The sequence below is a fragment of the Camelus ferus genome, chromosome X, assembly GCF_009834535.1.
Source record: "Camelus ferus isolate YT-003-E chromosome X, BCGSAC_Cfer_1.0, whole genome shotgun sequence".
Taxonomy (NCBI): Eukaryota; Metazoa; Chordata; class Mammalia; order Artiodactyla; family Camelidae; genus Camelus; species Camelus ferus.
The window spans coordinates 92,120,320-92,140,313 of record NC_045732.1 but is presented as its reverse complement, the minus strand read 5'-3'; the positions used below and the strand labels follow the sequence as shown (position 1 = coordinate 92,140,313).

Genomic DNA, 19,994 nt, shown 5'->3' with positions numbered 1-19,994 from the left:
TGTTCGTTTTATTTAGCAATCTTGGGTGTCACGGATGATCTTGTCCAGAATAGTTTCAGTGGAACGGTGGGGTGAAAGCAAAATGGGAGTGGCTTCAAAGAATAAATATCAAAGATGTTCTCTTGTATTACCTTTCTACATTTTTTTGATTAAAAAAATTCTTACAAGTTGATGGGAGATGAGGAAGTTGCAAGCACTGGCATCCTTGGATGAAACTTTGTTATGTAGGGAAGCCGGAACCCAGTGCTGCAATTACAAGAGGGCACAGGGTGAAAGGAGATTTTTTTTCCTTAGGAGGGGAGGACAACCTGCTTTGTCCACCTTCGGATCTCCAGGGCCTGGCACAATGCTGACCACTTCCCGGGCGGTCAATAAAGTCCCCAGCTGGCCAGAGGCTGGAGCCTTTCCTTTTTGGGACGCTGTCGATCACGGACAGAGGCTGGAGCCTTTCCTTTTTGGATCAGGCAGGGACAGGAAGGCTCAGCCCGGTCGGCACCCGACAGCGCAGCACCTTTGCGCTGAGCTCACCCACCTGGGCCGCCTGGAAACCCACTGCCGGAGGACCTACGCCTGCGCGCCCGAGAGCTGAGGGGCGGGTGGGGAAATCAAAGCTCCGCCTGCTGACAGGATTTTTTTTTTTAATTTTTTATTGATTTATAATCATTTTACAATGTTGTGTCAAATTCCAGTGTAGAGCACAATTTTTCAGTCATACGTGAACATATATATATATTCATTGTCACATTTTTTTCTCTGTGAGCTACCATAAGATTTTGTATATATTTCCCTGTGCTATACAGTGTAATCTTGCTTATCTATTCTACAATTTTGAAATCCCAGTCTATCTCTTCCCACCCCCCACCCCCTTGGCAACCACAAGTCTGTATTTTATGTCTATGAGTCTATTTCTGTTCTGTATTTATGCTTTGTTTGTTTGTTTTTATTTTAGATTCCACATATGAGCGATCTCATATGGTATTTTTCTTTCTCTTTCTGGCTTACTTCACTTAGAATGACATTCTCCAGATGCATCCACGTTGCTGCAATGCTGACAAGTTTCTATCTCCAGTCTCCCCGTTTCCCGTAGGCCCCTCCCAAAGAGGCTCCAGTTTCTCGCACGCCTTGGGGCGGGCCGGAAGTGGCTCACCTCGTCGCGCATAATTGGCGGAAGCAGAAATTGCTTTCCGGCTGGCGCAGGAATTTCTTTCTTTCCGGCTTCCGCTCCTGGCCCATGTGAGAGACCGGCTGCTGAGATGAGCGCGATCCGGGCTTCAGAGAGGTGAGGGGTAGCAGAAAGGAGGGGGTAGGGTCTGGGACTTTTTGGGGGCCGGGTTCCCCAGCTTTTGAGAAGTGGAGACCGCCTTTTAACAGACAACTGTTCCTCTCCCGAGACCTCGCCATTCGTTACTGTTTCTATGCTCCATCCTTTAAAGTCCTTTTAATTTAATTTAATCCGCACCCCAGCTTTTTACCCTTATTCCTGCTGGTCCTGATGGGGCCTCTCCCTCTCCAGCTAAGTTAACGTGTTGCAGTTTCCTTGTCACGTGACTCCTTTTTCTGCCGCTGACGGGGAGCATTTCAACCCTCCGCGTAGGCAGTGCCTACGTTATAAACTCCTGTTGTCTTGGAAACCTTTGCTGATTGGAATCATCCACATTTTCTTTTCTGATCTTTCATGCCTTCCCTAGGAGAACTAAATGTACTCCGTTTTGTAATGGTTGTGTTGCAAAGATTGATAAATCCTGTTAGGTAATGGTTCACTCTATAATTTGTTGGGTACCAATCTCCTTAGCTAAGCACCCACTTTGCCAATCAAGCTCCAGGGAAAATGGCTTACTCAGCTTCATTTGTCCAAGTCCCCGTTTCCGCATTCCCGTGAACAAGAGATCAAGATGTCACTTTTTTATGATAACTCACAGAGAAAAAAATGTGACACTGAGTGTGTATATTTCCATGAATGACTGAAAAATTGTGCTGAACACTGGAATTTGACACAACATAAAAAAAAAAGATGTCACTTTTGAGTAAGCTACACCTTTACAAGTGTCTTCCATGTGGAGGATGCTTAGAAACATTAATGGTGAAATAGCTTTGCCTCGAGGGCCAGCAACAGCGTCGTCTGTCACCTTACCTAGGGTCTGACATTTTTACAGCCTCTGGGAGGTCAGTGGGAAATGCAGGGCCAATCAATCACTGAAAAGTGTTAAATCTTTTTCATTTTCATGCGGTTCTGTCTGGGTATTACTAACCACTGCTCACCTCTTCCAGGTGATGCCTGCCTTCTGCAGTCTAAATTTAATGTCTTGACAAATTTCCAGAGATGCTCATATTGCTTGGTTTGTACATCTTCCAGGGGATAGAACTATTCTGTGTTGAGAACTGAAGTTATGTTTTAGAGATCATTTCAATATAAGAAAAGTTGTTTAAAGGGCTAATATTTCTCTTTTATCTCCTTTAGTAGCCTTCTGGCTTCAAGCCAACAGGAAGAACTAGAGGATTTGCCAAAAGACTACCCCTTGAGCACCAGTGAAGATGAGGTGAGTGACAACTGCTAATTCACCTTCTGCAGTTTCCCTCCTGCCCCAAAATTAGGGTAAATGCCACATTCCTGGAAAGGAAAGGGGTGGTAACATTGTTTATTCTTGTTTAGGTGTCCCAAATAAATTACAGGTTTCCACCACTATCCAAAAGTAGAGCATTCCTATGAAACCTTTCATAAGCCAAAATGACATAAAAGGAAGATGCAGTTCCCTTAGGATACATCTTGCTAATGGATATACAAAATAAATTGAGGTAAAGCACAGATGCTCACAGACACAGTTCAAAGCTGTGACGGCTTAATGCTGAGATGTTAAGCATAGTTTCTGGGAAAGGAGCTTGGTGGTGCCACTCAGGGTGTGCGCTGTCTCTATAGGAGCTTGCTGCAAAACAAATGCCAGACGCTGTTTTCATTTTTTGCCCCCTTTTTTTTTTTTGGTAAAAAGCAAAAATCCTCTTCAGATTTCGTTCAGTTAGTAAAAACAGGTACTAATGTAGGTCTTTTGTGAAAGCAAAGTGACATAAAGCAAACTTTCAAAAGGCAGAGGATACCCATATTCAGTGTTTCACGTATATGATGTTGTATTAAGTGCTATGGGAATTTGATGACTATATATAAGATACAATGTCCTCAGGTTGCTTAATTGAGTATATAAACACATGGTACTCATTCTATGATTGGATGTCCATAGAGAGTTATTTGATTATCTGACTGAATTATATATATGCATAATTAAGCTGGGTCTCCAACAGCTGCTATAGGAATTCCAACTCTATTCTCTTGACAAAACTGTTTAAATTGTTTTTTTATGTCAAGGTTTCTGTGTCAGGTCACACTATATATTCTATACAGAAACATTCTCACAGCACTTTCCTTCTCAAAACAAGTTAGGACAGAGGCATGACATTAACTACTTGTTACTAAAGCTCTGTGTTCCTTATAATGAGGGGGTTTGGCTTTTTGAAGCAGTTCTTTCCGTTTGAGCTGGAATGCCTTGTCATCAGACCTCATCTGATTTCCCAGTTCTCCACTGACCAAAAGGATAAGAGATTTTACGTGAGCCTCAATTTCTGTACTGTCTTTTCCCTCCCTTCATCATTCTGATAGTTTTTCCTTTTCTGTTTCCAGGGGGACAGTGATGGAGAAAGAAAGCATCAAAAGCTTCTGGAAGCAATCAGTTCCCTTGATGGAAAGAATAGGTAACAGTCCCTTCAATTTTCAGTCAAATGCTCTTCCCCTGAGCTATACCTCCTCAATTTGGACAAATTATAACTAGCTGATTCCACGAGACTTATCTGCAACTAACATTTATTATCAAGTGCTTAAAATTATGAAGACACAATTGTCAGCATCGTTAATTAAGAACACATACTTTGGAGACCGTATAGTCAAATTTTTTTTATCCTCTCTGCACATCAGTTTCTTCAACTAGAAAATAAGATTAATAATACCTATTTCATAGAGTTATTGTGACATTTCAACAAGTTAATAAATACAAAGATCTTGAATGAGTACCCAGCATATAGTAAGCATTATAAAAATCATTAGCTATTATTGTGTTAGACCTTTGTACATTTGAATTTTTAATCCACACTTACAGTTTTGAGTGGGCATTAATTATCCCCATTAGAGAAGTTATTTGACATGTTCCAAAGTCACCCGACTAATAAGTGGCAGATCCAGGATTTAAATCCAGATATGTTTGAATCCAGGTTCAATACCTTTTTCACTATGCCTACGTTGTATTGCCCTGTGTTTTTAAGGAGCTGAGTCTACATTAAGAGATGGTTAGTCTACCATGTCCAGATTCAGAACAGATTTCCTGTTTACTTTGTGACAAAACCTGATAATAGAAGAGAAATGAAACCAAAGCGTTGTTGAAGTGTTTGTTCTCCACAAAATGTATCCATTCCTTCTGTATTCTGTTTTGCTTAATTTCAGGCGGAAATTGGCTGAGAGATCAGAGGCTAGTCTGAAGGTGTCAGAGTTCAATGTCAGTTCTAAAGGTAAGTTAATAAAGGAAGCTATCTACCTGGAACTTGTGGAGTTCCAAAAGCATTATGGTCCCTTCCCTCTCCCCACCCCAAACTGTTTTTGATGTGGTTAATGAATCATACCATAAATACTTACATATGAATGGGTAAAGAAGAGTAATCAGATGCTCTCACATTTCTTCCATTTCTAGAAAAAAGCCTAGAAGGCCAAAATCAAGGTTTCCCACTGAGCTTGACCGCTAGTTTTCCTTCATTACTCCTCTGAGGAGCCTTTTTAGAAACTTTTTCCCTCGATGCCTTTCTCCCTCCTCACCTCCCCTGCCACCAGGAGTAAGATTTTGTTAGATAAGGTTGAGCTTTGGAGGGACACAAAACTGTAATATGCTCTGTATTCATGGGTTCTGCATCTGTAATTCAATGCAAATTGAAAATACATATTTTTTAAATTCCAGAATGTTCCAAAAATCAAAAATTGAATTTGTTCCACATGCCGGCAACTATTTACATAGAATTTGCTTTGTATGCTTTGTATTAGGTATTATAAGTAATCTAGATATGATTTAAAGTATACAGGAGGATGTGTCTGGATTATATGCCATTTTTTTAAAGTTTGCTGTTTTAAATTCTTTTAATTGAAGTATAGATTTTATGCCATTTTATATAAGGGGCTTGAGCATCTTTGGATTTTGGTTTCCTTGGGGGTCCTAGAACCAGTCCCCCTGCACACCGATGCCAAGGGATGACTGTATCTAAGATGTTTTTTAGTCCTGCCTCACCCAGGTACCAATTTTTACCCCTGGGTGGGGGGATGCTATCAGCCCTATTGAGAATATATGATCTAGTAAACAGCAGAGTTGGGATTTTAACTTGATACCAAGTCTAGATGCCAGATCCTTTCCATAGTATTCACAAGTTAGGCAGCTTGAATGAGTTATGCGCTTCTAGTAAGCACTAATATAACCTCCCAGAGCCAGTAACGATGTATTCTATTCATCTAAGCTTATTCGTCTGGCAGATACTTACTGTGCCTCTACTGTGTATTAGTTTCAGGATCAGTTAGGTACTGGGGCTACAATAAAGAATAAGTCACGACCTCATGGGGCTTAGACCTCACATTCTAGTGCAGGGAGACAATAAGCAAACTAAAACAGGATGATGCAGTAAAGTGACTAGGTGCTTTAGGTTGGCTGGTCATGAAAGGCCTTTGAAGAGGCAAAATTTAAGCTGAGATCTGAATGACAGGAAAAGTCAACTGTGCAAAGATAGGGGGCAGTGCTCCAGGCAAGGGGGCAGCCCTAGTGCAAAAGCTGTAAGAAAGATACCTGCTCAGCATGTTTGAAGAAGAGGAAGAAGGCCAGTGTGGCTGGAGCATCCTCCACCTTGGGGTGACATGAGGTTGGAGAGACAGACAGGGACCAGATCCCCTAGGGGTCAGGTTCCTTAGATAGGTGCAATCCCAAGTATAATCGGGTGACACTGGAGGGTTTTCACCAGGATCATGACATGCCATGATTTACATTTTCAAAATATCGCTCTGGCTGCTGTGTGAAGCATGAATTCCAGTGGGGCAGGGCTAGAGGCAGAGAGGCTAGGAGAAAAGCAAATGACTGTTCTAAATACTTTTCTCTCTTCCACCCTCTGACATGTTTGGGAAGGGAAGAAAGCCCTCTGGCTAGTGACTGAAGGAGGAGAATTATAGCTGCTTCCCTGCACATTTGTATGTCTCCCAGCATTTTCTGATGAGGCTCTTCCCTGTGCGATATTGAGGTTTTGACTCCCTTCCCAGTCTGATCAGAAAGCTTGGCCTTTCCGCAGGATCAGGAGAAAAGCTAGTCCTTTCCGATTTGCTTGAGCCTGTGAAAACGGTATCCTCATTGGCCACTGTGAAAAAGCAACTGAATAGAGTCAAATCGAAGAAGACTGTGGAGTTACCCCTTCACAGAGAAGAGATTGAACGGGTGAGTCAAAGAAAATGTGGTCCATTAAAGGGAAGAAATTGAACTAACAGGGAAAATAGGATAAGAAGAGAAGGAGGGAAAGCCTGAAAAATGGGAGGAGGGCAAGTTGTGGTGGCTGCACCCTGGAAAAGATCAAAGCTATTCTCAGAGAAAGTGCAGTCCTGAGAAGAAAGCAAGAGCTAATCTCAAGCATGCTGCTTCTTTCTTGGATGAAGAAACGTTGCCTCCTAATTTCCTGCTGGTCCTTGGAGTTTAATGCTTCATTCCATGGCTCTCTCCTGTGTACTTTGCCTGTTTCAGATCCACAGACAAGTGGCATTCAATAAAACCTCACAAGTCCTCTCCAAATGGGATCCCATCGTTCTGAAGAACCGGCAAGCAGAGCAGCTGGTGTTTCCCCTGAATAAGCAGCAGTCAGCCTTCGCTCCCATTGAGCACGTGCTCAGTGGCTGGAAGGTGAGTGCAACCCGAGGAAAGCGCACCTTGGGAGGTGAGATCACGCAGCGTGGAAACTGCAGAGCACGCGGTGGGCCTCCCTGGACATGTTAAGCCAAAATGCCAGCTGCAGTCATTTTAGTTTAGCAGTCAGAAGGGGGGGCGGCAGGGGGAGCAGCGTTCATTGTCGGTCATGCAATAGCCCGTCACCGTAGCTCTGTAGTTGCCCGTCGTTGGCCTGTAGTGTCCACTGCTTGGTTATTTCCATGTTTGTGTGTTACCAGATCTGACTGCCAGGACAGAGGGAACATAATGATGTCTTCCATTTCACACCCTGTTTTTTTTTTTACGTTTTAAAGCCACATTCTGTTTTAAGTCCAAATAGTGTTTTTGGGTGGGGGCGGAATGGGAATGGGGTGGGTACTGGGGATTGAATCCAGGACCTCCTGCATGCTAAGCATGCACTGTACCACTGAGCTATATACCCTCCCCTGTAAAGCCACATTCTGATCTGGGAAAATCAGAAACTCGGCAGCATTAATGATGTCTTAGTAGGAGTATATGAGCAGCAGAACCAGTTTGCTTGAAAAGGAATACCAGGTTAGAATATAGCAAATTGTTGCTAATGGCTAAAATGGTAGCAAATAGCTCATGACTGAGCTGCAGAAAATAAAAAAGATATTTTAGAGCTGGGTTTCCCAAACACTGATCTCTGACAAGTTTTTCATCTGTCCAAGGTAGAAGGATAGTTGTGAATGTGGTGGTGTAAGGTCACCAGCTCTTTTTTTATGATGAGGTTATTCTTTCCACTTTAATGGTGTTGAAATAGCTATTCTTTCATGAAATGATGGTGGTAGTAAATGGTGGGGTTGAAGGTGGAATGGTAGTTATGAAAGTTAGGAATCCTACGTCAGTCCCTAAAGTCTCAATTTTTAGTCTCTGAACAACTTCAGAACAGCTAGGCCTTTCTTTTCCAGTACGTCATTGGTTATGGAGTCTATAATGGGATGTCCTGTCTTAAGTAGAAAAATAGTCCAAAACAGCAGTGCCTAAACTATGGACAGATACCCTCCTTGTGCTTCTCCCCTGCTTCATATAAATCTAAAAAAGGTGTCCCGTGTGTTAGGAAGCTGAGATAATTAAAGCTCATCAAAGTAAACATGGCTTGCCACCATAGCTAGAAATTGAGCGAGCCATTGCTTATTTTGGGGAGAAGTTCTGTTTCTGATATTGTTGAAGTCACTACCATTCTCCTTCTAGGATGCTTCCTTTTCCACATGAAAAACAGATCAGGTTTAAAGTGTGGCTGCAGGATGGAAGGGAGACTTTAGGAAAAAAATCTTAAGAGGTAATACAATTTGCAGGATTCAAAATTAAGTATAGAAGGTAAACAGTGAAAAGTCTAGTCCCACCCCATCCCCCATCTGCTCATTTTTACCCCTGTACTCACCCAGAAGTCACCACTTTTACGAGTTTTTCATTATTGTTAACTTAAGAGTTTTATTGATTTATTCATGTTTATCCATTTTTTTTTAATCAAAAAAGTAGTAGTAAACTGCTACACACTGTTCTGCACCTTGCTTTTTCCAAATGTTGGTGTGATCTTGGAGATGGCAGGAAAATGCCAAGTTGGTCATTAAAGATGAGATGGTGGGGGAGGAGGCTGCACTGAGAATGGCACAGCCGCTGCTCTCCAGGGACCCCCTGTGCAAGACAGAGTGGGGCCCAGGTGCTGCACCCAGACCTGCTGTTCATTCATTCTCAGGTTCATTTTTGAGAAGTTATACCAGTGAGGCAGAGAGAAATCAGGAAATACTTAGGTCAGGAGGTGGTTTCTGATGAGGAACATTTTAGAGGGCAAAGCCCAAGGTCTAGCAATATACTAGTATTCCTGGAGATTAAGAATCCAAAAAGTGTGTGCTTATAGTTTTGGTCCAGCATCCTAAAATTCTGTTTGACTCCAGCTGAGAAGAATTACCTGGGATAATGTGTGAGAAAGCATTTATAAACTGCAAAGTGCTAGAAATGATGTAAGGTAACTTCCCACCCCCACTCTCCTTCCCTCCACTAGCAGCTGACACTAGCATCTCCCACAGTTCGCCTCAAAACCATAGTTTCTCAATATGCCCTGGGCTGGTGGGGGGGGGGCAGTGTTCCATTGCTAGAAACTGCCGCACACCCCTGCTAGAGACTGGCGGTTCACAATGTACACCAGCCTTTTAGAGGCTATGAAAAGATTGTAAAGAAACCTCTTTGACTTACCCTAAGCCAGGGAGTACAAACTGATTTTATTAAAAATTGAATGCATTGAATTTTAAACTTTTAAAAAGTGGAGTACATCTTGTCAGCTGATGAGGAACATGCTTTGGGAAGAGCTGGCCTCCGTTCTCTCGCCTTCTTCTCCTACTACCTTCCTGAAGCCTCTCTCAAGAGGTGTTTTGAGGGGCCTGCCAGTCCCCAGATCCCAAGCCCTCTGTGCCTTCAGCCAGTTTGAGGCTATTAACACATCACATTGTTAAAAACTCCCTTGACTTCTGTGACATACTCCTGTTGGTTTTGTTTGTTTTGTTATGTGACTTTTCTTAGTCCTTTTTCTTCTTGTTCTGTAAATAGGGTACAGATCGCTCTCAGCTCCTTCAGAGTTCCAGGCCCATATTCCATATGACTAGCAGGCCTCGCCAGGGTCTCCCCTATGCACCTAAGCTTGACACACGGCAAAGTAAGCCTGGCATTTTCCTTCCCCAAACCCCAAAACCCTGTACTGCCACCTTCGTGCTGTAACTGAGTCACCGGCATAACTCCCTACCCCAGTTACTTAGGTTGGAAGCCTCGGTCATCTAGGTCCTTCTTCGCCCCTCAACTACCAGCCCTCCCCAGCCCACACAGGGGGCTAGTCCTGTTATTTAGTCTCCATAGCAGCTCGCAGGTCCGTGGTTCCTCTCCTCATTTTCAGTTTCACCTTGCATTTGATGCTTTCCATAGAATCCCTGACACAATCACCAGGATTTTCTCAGGGTGAGGGTAGAGCTTAGTGGTAGAGCGTGTGCTTAGCATTCATGAGGTCATGGGTTCAATCCCCAGTGCCTCTGTTAAAATAAATAAATAAATAATCACCCCCCCCCCCGAAAAAAAAAGCCCACAATCACCAGGATTTTCTTTCCAAAACACAAAATTGATTATCACTGCTTAAAATCCATTAAAAGGCTCTCCACTTATAGAATAGGACAGAAGCACCTAGCACTTTAGCTACACTGGACAATATGTTGTTCCCTGATGTACCTTTTCTCTCCCTAGATCTGCGTTTGTTCTTATACTCATCTCTCCATTTGGCTTTTTTCCCCTCCTTAAAGAATTATGCTTATGCCTCAAAGCCTAATTCAAAAAGTCTTCCTTCCCCAAGCCTAACCCACCTCCTAATCAAAGTTAATTGTCCTTCCTCTGTGATTACTCCCATGGACTAACATTTAACCTATTATGTTGTTAGTGGTGCCCAGGTCTCTTTCCTCTGAAAGGCTATGAGCTCTATGAGGACAGGAACTATCTTAATTAATTGTGTATTCCTAGCACCCCGCACAAGTGCCTGGAATGTAGCTGCAATCAATAAATGTTTGTAAATTGAATTGAATTGGAGGGAGATTACAACATTGTAATATAAATCACTTTGTAGCCTGTGATTGATCACTACTGCAAATACTAAAAATGGAAGAACATGCACCTTCTCTATTCAGTAGAATAGGTTTATGGTTAAATCAATAGCACCGTGTAACATGTGATGATGTGTGTTTATGCATTTGTCCAGATATTTGTAAGTTTAATACTGACCATGATGTATATGACTATTGAAGAGAACCACATAAAATATGTGCATGAGGTTGGAAACTGGCTCTATTGCCCAGGGCTATCTCTGTGCCTTGCCAGAGTGGACCATGACATGATCAGCTTGATTATTTTAGCCATCCTTACAATATCAGTCAAGCAGCAAATGGGGTCTTTTGTTGACATGTGAAGTCGCTGGCTCACAGTCCATTCATTTCATCCACATAGACACCACCTAGCATGCAAAGTTGACTGGAAACTGAGAAGTTGGAGCCAAAGTTAGAAACCGACTAGAGTTAAATTTCAACTGTAAGGAAGCAGGCTCATCTGAAGACCTGACTTCCCCTTTCCTCTAGAAATAGTCTTAAAAGGAGGCTTATATGAATCTGAGATTCCTAACTGTATGTTAAGAATTATGTGCTTCAAATATACGACTATTTTGTTTTGCAACTATCAAGACTGATAATTTAATACTGTTGTTCCTCTGTCCTGCCAGCATTTACGTTAAGGGCATCCTGCTTTGATTCTTAAGAGAATGGTATTGTTTTATATATATTGGTAATCTGAATACAGAGTGATCCCCTCGGTAATATTAGAGAGTAGCCTCAGAGTCCTCTTGCTAAAGTTGTCTCAGATCAGAATAGAATTTTAGATTTTATCTACACAGCTGAACAGGGAGCCCGGAACCCCATTCTCTTGCTGTAACAGCCAATCCTATCTAGTTTGTGATTCTAATTATAGTGTCATAGAGTAGATGGCCGTAAGATTGTAAGGAGGGAGACTGTAGGACCAAGACTTAAAGCTTAGTATGTTCTGTTACCTCCTTAAGGCAAGAACGCCCCTGGAGCAGGAGATTTTTAACCTCCTCCATAAGAACAGGCAGCCAGTGACAGACCCTTTATTGACTCCCGTGGAAAAGGCTTCTCTCAAAGCCATGAGCCTGGAAGAGGTAAGTGTGATGGGCCCTTTGATACATCCTGGCATGCTCTGTTTCTCCCAGCATTTGCCCTCAAGCCCCGGGGTCACTGTAAATGTCATTCGTTGTAGGCAAAGATGCGCCGAGCAGAGCTTCAGAGGGCCCGGGCCCTACAGTCCTACTATGAGGCCAGGGCTCGAAGAGAGAAGAAAATCAAAAGCAAAAAGTAAGGAGGCCCCTGTGAGCCAACTTTGGGTTCCATGGAAGAAAGTAACATAGCTAATCATAAGTCCTTAGGAGAGAACCTTTCCCATGGCGGCTGGGGGCATGTAGGAGAGGCCCCAAATAGAGTGACAAGCCTTTTTTTTTTTCTCAAACCAACCTCATAGGGTTTTACCCACTTCAGTACTGCCCACTCCTCTGGCTTTGGCTTTGTCTTGGTTTTGCTAAAAAGAGGACTGTTCAGTTACTTCCTCTCCCTTCCAGGGCATCACGGAATAGTTCTGCCAGTTGAGCTCTGAGCTCTGCAGCCTTGGAGGCCTGCAGAGCTTCCTTCCTGCCTTTTTGCCTCTTTGGAACCTGTGCTGCTCTTCCTGGCCCTCTAGAAACAGAGGGGATTCTGCTCTGCAGAGGTCTGCCCCTGGGGGCTGCGGGGACTGAGAGTCTTGCCAGTCCTTGCAGGTCTTAAACTGGCTACTTCTGGTCAGCCAGCTCAGTAACACCTGTTCAGCCCCTGTGCAGGGAAACATCTTGTATAGTGGGAGTGTGTGTGTGTGTGTGTGTGTGTGTGTGTGTGTGTGTGTGTGTGTGTGATCAGTGTTTCAGTAAATCTCTTCCCTCATCCCTCTCTTACCCTATAGGTATCACAAAGTTCTGAAGAAAGGAAAGGCCAAGCAAGCCCTAAAAGACTTCGAGAAGCTGCGGAAGGTCAATCCTGCTGCAGCATTGGAGGAGCTTGAAAAGCTCGAAAAGGCCAGGATGATGGTGAGGCTGCCTCTGGCCCCCAGCCCTTGAGACTGGCTTTTCCTGGAAAGCGATGAGGATCTCACTCTGCCCTTTCTTTCCAGGAGCGAATGAGCCTGAAGCACCAGAACAGTGGGAAATGGGCAAAGTCAAAAGCAATTATGGCCAAATATGACCTGGAGGTAAGAGACCATCAGGGTGAGAGAAGAGATGGAATTGGAGGAAAGAAAGGAAAATCAGTCCATAAGGATGCTAGCGGAAGCAGAGTTGGGAAAGAACCGTGAGGATTAATGGAAAACCAGGAATCTAAAAAGGCATCAGAAAATCTCTAAGGCAGAGAGGAAGATGATCAGGAACAAAGTGGAAAAAGAGATGGAAGGGAAACAGCATTGAAGGCAAGTCCAGTTAAAGGGAAGAGGAATTGGTCTTTTTGTGTTTTTTTTCTAAATTTTATTTCACATGTTGATTCCTTGAGGACAAAGAATTTGTCTTCCGTTTTATTCCATAGCTATTAACACAGTGGTGTATGTGCAGTTTAAACAGTAGGCACCAGTAAGAAATACTTAAGTCAAATTGAGAGGAGGCAGCTCTAAGAAACGGACTGGGAACGGCGTCTCCGCAGTCACTAATGGCAGGGCACTCATAACTGTGATTTTCCTCCAGGCTCGCCAAGCTATGCAGGAACAATTGGCCAGGAACAAAGAACTGACACAGAAGATCCAGTTGGCCTCCGAGAGTGAGGAAGAGGAGGGAGGCACAGAGGAAGACTGTGACCCCCTTGTCTCTGACGTGGTGAATGAGGTGCAGGTGAAGGCAAACAGACCAAACCCCTGGATGTTCAGGAATCACTCCAGTGATACCAAAGAGGCTGAAACCCAGGAGGACCCTGAAGAACTTGCAGGGTCTATGGCCCACGAGGCTTCTGAAAGTGAGGAAGAAGAAGGACCAGTGGCAGAAGAAGAAATTCTCTTGAAGGAATTTGAGGAAAGGCGATCACTTAGACAAAAGTCTGGGCTCAACCAGATTGCTGAGCCGGTGGGCAGACCAGAAACAAAAGGTGAGCAGTGCTGGACCAGGGGAACTGCCTAGTGCTGTTGCTCGTGGTGGAGTGAGAGGAAAACTGGGTTCCTGAAGAGAAAATAGATTCATGATGACCCTTTCTCTTCAAAGGCACTTAGTAAGCGGGCATCTGCATGGCTTTCCAGTGTCTGTTCAGTCTTCAGAAAGACAGAACTGCACCATCCTTGAAGGATTGGCTAGAGTTAATGTCACTGATACCCACAAGCCAGAGAGGAGTGCGTGTGATGGGCTGGCAGATCCGAAAATTGTTCACACCCACACACACAGAAGTGTATTTTGAGACATTATGAAAGATCTTCAAATCATTGCTGCAGTTTTCTGTTTTGTTAGGGAGGTAGGAGTGGCATTTGTAGCACTTCGTAATGCTGGTTGAGATGTGTCAGTGTGGGTGTGGCTTTCTTGATAGGAATGAATGACTCTGCAAGGTACAGGGTAAATTAGAATTGCTACCCCATGCTCAGATTCGATTTACATATTATATACATGTACAACCTTAGCACCCTCAAGGCAGGTCAGAAGGTTCCAGTTCTGGGGACAAAACAGGGCATTATAAAGCCTGCTTAGGAAGCTAATTACATTGAGAAGTCACCTGAATCTGGATAGATTCTTGGGTCTGATTATATTTCCCATGGAAATAATACATTTAGATGACAGCAAGAATCTGTTTCTCCATGCCAAAAAAATTATTTTTAATAGCTGCCATTTAGAATGTATTGTAGGACCTTTACTTTAGGTTTTTAGCTAGAGACTTCTGGGATTAATAATTATAAGCAGTCACTTCCAAGAGGAATTGGAAACCAGCACCGCAGGCCAAGGCGGTGGGCAGCTCCTACATGACCACGGGACACCAGCTGCTTCCTCCCAAGCCCCCTCAAAAGCTGGCCATCTAGCAAAATGCATAGAACAGTTGGTTGTGGAATGAAAGGTGGATTTGGATTTCCTTGGATGATAAATAAATAGAATGATCCCAAACCTTTGGGGAGATAGTGTTCTAAAATGGTGGGAAGGCTTGGACCCCAAACAAAATGAGCAAGGAAACTTGATCCCTGAAAATAAATATACGTGTCCTCAGGCCAGACCTAAGTAGCTTCTCCCAATGGCTTCAAGCCAGAGCTAGAGAGCAGGATGAACGTGGGAATGGAGGCAACTTGAGTCAACGCAGAGGACAGTTTAGAAGCGTGTCACGGCCGTGTTTCCCTCTGGGCTCTCAGAGACTAGTGGTATTTGCTCAGATGGTGCTGGTGGCTGGAAAGTGCGAGCTACGTGACTCGGCAACAGCAGATCATGAAACGCTGCTTTCAGAGAAAACAATGCTGGCTAAGGTTTTTATAAATAGACAATTACAATGTAAATTACAAATAGTAAATCACAATTTTGAGAAATTACAAATAATAAGTTACAGTGTAGTTGCATTCCAAGGCCAGTTGCTAAAAACAGCTTTTTTAATAGAAATTTGGAACTTGGGGTGATCTTCCCAAGCAGGGTTTACTCTATGGGGAAATTCATCCACAGCTCCCATTACAGTGAGTCATTGGCAAAACTGGGAATAGGACCCAGGATATCTGCTTCCCCAGCATGCCGCTTGTAACTCCTAAACTCCATTGTCCATGACTTGACAGGTAATGATTAGTGAACTCTGCGGGAGATCCAGCAAATGGAGTCTTCTCTTACCCATTTGCCCTGGTTGGAATGACTTCCACGGTGCCCAGCACCCAGCAAGAGCTCAATAAACTCTCATTGACAGGGCAACTCCCACCCTCCTTTTCTGACAGCTTTCATTTCTTTCCCCAGATTCTAGTAGCCAGGCGATACTGTCTGAACTGAGGGTACTGTCTCAGAAACTCAAGAAGGAGAACCGTCAGTCCAGGAAGCAAGAAGTGAGTTCAGTGAAGACAGTTCTGGCAGTCCAGAGAGAGAAGCCTGCCCAGGAGGAAGAGGAGCCCCTGTTGCTGCAGAGGCTGGAGAGAGCGCAAACTCTGGATAAGCTGGAGGAGCTGAGCAAAGAAGGGTGTTTTCAAAATAAGGAGCTTCCCAGGGCAGCGGCAGAAGGGCAGTGCTTGGAGAGGAACCCAGATAATCATCTTGGTGCCCCCAAGGAGAAGAAAAAGAAGGAGCAAATGATTGATCTCCAGAACCTCCTAAACACAAAGTCTCCTTCCGTCAAGTCTCTGGCAGTTCCCACGACGATAGAGGAGTTGGTGAGCAGAGCCAGGGTTGTGGGCCAATGTGGGGGATCAGAGCTGGTGCAGAAAGTGTCTTTCCTACACAAGGAGTAGAATCAGTGAAGTTTTGTGCTGGGGGCACATTGCAGTAGTTGAGAGGTCCGCAATAGTATGGGGCCAGGCTGGTCCTAGTTGACAGTTTAATAGATGGAAATATGTGAGTGCCGCTGAGACTCGCACATCTGAAATCCTGAGCCACCAAATCTTCCTGCGGTGGCTCTAAAATGGCCCTCAGAGGAAAGAGGGAGTCACTCAAAGCTCTGACCAGATCCCAGGCAGAACATCTCAAAGGTGAGTCATTGAGCTGTTGCTAGTCTTTGGCCCTACTCAGTGGGATCTCAAATGGTCCAGGCTCCCCAATTAAGTCATTGAAACTGCTCAAGCGAGGAGCCCTGGTACCTGTCTTTTCAGGGCTATAAGCTGGAGGACTCCCACATTCTGGCTGGGCCCACTTGGAGCTCCTCCTCCTAACATGGGCCCTTTCCTTCCTCCATCCTGCAGCTTCCTTATTGAAAGTTTAAAATTGTGTCATTTGGTAATGAGCTAGGGATCTTTACCCTAGGGAGAAGACTGGAGCTTGATTGGCTACTGATCAGTTTATAGTGCAAGACCTTCATTGTTCCACACTTCCCCCTAGGGGGCGCTAAAATGTCATAACCCAATAGTCAAGCGGTCTTGCCACAAACCTCGGCTCAGGAGGCAAGCTGTATCTCTTGTTCTCGTTTCTTCCCAGGAAGATGAAGAAGAGAGAGCGCAAAGGCAGATGATAAAGGAAGCTTTTGCTGGGGATGATGTCATCAGAGACTTCTTGAAAGAAAAGAGAGAAGCTGTGGAGGCGAGTAAGCCAAAGGACGTGGACCTGACTCTGCCTGGCTGGGGCGAGTGGGGTGGTGTGGGCCTAAAGCCCAGTGCCAAGAAGAGACGCCGGTAAGAACAGGGAAGAAAGCCTGTCCAAAGGGCACCAGGTTCTCCCACTTCACCCTCACAAGTCCTCTCTGCCTTTTGACTAAGTCCTTAACGCTCTTAGTCAGATGTCCTGCTGTTCTGCTTTCCAGGTTTCTCATTAAAGCCCCTGAGGGTCCTCCAAGAAAAGACAAAAATTTGCCAAATGTGATTATCAATGAGAAGCGGAACATCCATGCAGCGGCTCATCAGGTGAGGGAAGGAGTGCTCTTTAGCTGCCACTTTGCTGCCCAGCTCTTTTGCTTGGGAGGAGCATTCTAGTGCTCTGCGATCCAGAGGGATGTGTGATCTTGACCACAGAATCAGATGTATTCTTGTTTTCACTGACTGGCTCTGAGATGAGTAATTCCAGATCGACTCTGCTCTTTTAATTACTGACCAGGAAGAAGGTTAAGACTTAAAGGATAATCTTTACAACTATGGTCAGGGCCCCAAATCTGCATTTTCAACTGGTACCCCCAGATGATTCTGATGCAAATGGGTCTCGCCAAACTAAGAATTGCCCGTCTACAGGCTTGGGTTTATGGTCAAGGTAATGTTCAGAGGGCATAGGTTTGAGCTGCATCTTAAGAAAAATGAAGACAAACTCGTACTTGTTCAGAACAGTGAGAGAATTTTAAATTGTGTCATCTGATAACGAGCTAGGGATATTTCCCCAAGAGAGAAGCAAATTTGAGCATGATCATGGTCTTCAGTATATTCAAGGCTGTTGTATGGCATGTAGTCACATGAAGTAGAAGTCAGAGGAAAGGCAGGGTTCAATTCAAGGAAAAACTTTCTGCTGGTCCAGAGAGGAAAAGGGTTGCCCCAGGGGTGGGTGTGAGCATGTTAGAGGGGATTCTGGAATGAGCTTGGACTCGGTGACCTTTATGCTCCCTTAAGTTCTGAAGCTCTGTGACCCTGAGATCTGTCCCCAGCTGGTTAATATTAAAATGAGTTGTATTTTTTCTTCTGAAAAAAAGTGGAGAGGGGCTATTTGATAAAGAAGAGAGGAGAAATTTCAGTAATACTGTGTTGATCTTATTTTGTGAACCAGTTGCTGCAGAAATTGAATTCTAATCTCAATTGAGGATATATAACCAGAAAATAGGCAATGAACAGGCAGTTATGGGATAAAGAGAGCAAAGGGGTGCTGCTTCACCAGGCCGGGATTCTAGGTGAAGGGCAGAGTGTGACCTCAATAAAGATCACCCTTCCCTTCCCGGAGTCTTATGTGTTTGTTTTTTTTAATACAGTCACAGAAAACTGATAAATAGCTTTCCAAGAATCTCCCTTGATTCTCCTCATCTTTTTAATAAGTTATACACCACAGGTCCCAGCATGCAATAGAATAAAGTACTTTGAGCTAAAGAGGGGGGAAAAAACCTCCCAAGACCGAATATTTTGTCCAGATGTTTCTTTCTTTTCTCTTGCCCTGGGTGAAATGCACAGATCTAGCTATCAAGCCCACTAAGATGCTCCCTTAACCTAAAGAATCTGTCCTTCACCCCCACCGGGACTGCCTGGCCTTCCTCGGCTTCTCTTGAGTGTTTCATTGAATATCTCCAAGGACTGCTTGTAGCTTCCCCAATTTGCTGCTTACACCTTTCTCCTCTTTGACCACGGGGAAACATCTAAATATGATTTAAGTGTCTGAAGGTAGCGCTGTGGTGGGGTGGAGGAACATACGGGGCAGGGAAATGAGACTTGAGAAGAGGATGAAGCTAAGCTTAACAGCCTGGTAGAATTCAGTATTCGCGAGTAAATCTTTGGGTTCCTTAAAACAGCCTATGAATCAGGGGGAGGAAAGGAATGGATTAAGAGCATGAAGAGGGTAGGGAAGTCATAAAAGCCACAGTACACAAGTACTCAGATGTGTCTTGTCGTCACAGTGTTGTATAGGAAGATCCACTTGGGGACAGCAACCCCGGAGCTAGTGTCATGTTCTGACAGCTGTGGGTCCCTTGTTAGGATGGTTTCTAAACAATCTTTAGATTGTTGGGTAAGCCTGGGGGAAGGGAGGTCCTAATCCAAAGTAGGCCCCTGTACTCCTAAATGCCAAGCAGATTGGCACTCCTAAGGTTGGATGGGGGCTTGAGGGTACCTTGGCCTTTCAGTAGCCTCACTCACTGCAGTCACCACGCAGAACTGTGGCCTGTGCACTACAACTGCCTGGCTCATGCCAAGTCACTCTGCCTTCCTTTCCAGGTGCAGGCGCTTCCATATCCATTCACACACCATCAGCAATTTGAAAGGACCATCCAGACCCCTATAGGATCTACGTGGAACACCCAGAGGGCCTTCCAAAAGCTGACTACGCCTAAGATTGTCACTAAGCCAGGCCATATCATTAAGCCTATAAAAGCAGAGGATGTGGGCTACCGGGCTTCCTCAAGGTCGGACCTTTCTGTTGTACAGAGGAATCCAAAACGACTCTCCATACGTCACAAAAAACAGCTGAAGAAAAACTCTATAGATTGAGTTGCTGGAGTAGTGACACCTTGGTGCCTGGAACCAGGAGCCCCAACTGCTCCTCCATTGGCCTGGTTTTACTCCAAGCTGTAGGATCAGTTCCAAAACTGGCTTAGCACACGTGGGTGTAGTTAAGCCACATTTTAGAAATAAAGGCATTTTTATCTATTTTACTGGATTGTATTCTGTGTTGTTTCCCATTTCCTTCAAGTCAGAAGAAACACCTTTGGATGCTGCCCATTGCATTTCTCCAGTCACACTTGTCGGGGGACCTTATTTTCTTATGTAGTCCTAAATTAGAGTGGAGGGAAGTTACCTAGCCTACAATCTTAAAATCCATCACCTCTGATATAACCATAAATACCAGTTTCAAGAGTCAGGGGTAATAACTAAATGTTGTATAGTCTTAACCTCTGAACCTAGCAACAGTCTGCATGAACCATGCAATTGGATTCTGCTCTGGGCGGGTCCTAGGATGGTGCAGAAGCTGGGTTCAGCTTTAAGTCTAGCCACTATGATTTTCTTTTCCTGTGTGAGCCTCTAGGCTTACCCAGGTTGCTGTCTAGAGTAGTTAGCACTTCCCATTCTTAAGACAGGTTTTAACCTTACTTCACCGATGAGGTAGATGAGGTTTCAGAAGTAAAGCTCTCTTCCCTT

The 19,994-nt window shown here is 44.2% G+C and overlaps 1 protein-coding gene across 1 annotated transcript; it reads left to right on the top strand.

The window, feature by feature from the left end:
* The first annotated feature begins 1,161 nt into the window (after nucleotides 1–1,161).
* Nucleotides 1,162–19,515, top strand: UTP14A (UTP14A small subunit processome component). The gene is made up of 15 exons (XM_006192206.2): nucleotides 1,162–1,279; nucleotides 2,459–2,537; nucleotides 3,668–3,738; nucleotides 4,481–4,545; nucleotides 6,349–6,491; nucleotides 6,792–6,947; nucleotides 11,572–11,691; nucleotides 11,790–11,884; nucleotides 12,519–12,642; nucleotides 12,726–12,803; nucleotides 13,285–13,678; nucleotides 15,493–15,899; nucleotides 16,657–16,850; nucleotides 16,979–17,078; nucleotides 19,074–19,515. Exons 1-15 carry the CDS (start codon nucleotides 1,254–1,256, stop codon nucleotides 19,344–19,346), a joined length of 2,325 nt encoding a protein of 774 aa, XP_006192268.1. The 5' UTR covers nucleotides 1,162–1,253; the 3' UTR covers nucleotides 19,347–19,515.
* Nucleotides 19,516–19,994: the final 479 nt, after the last annotated feature.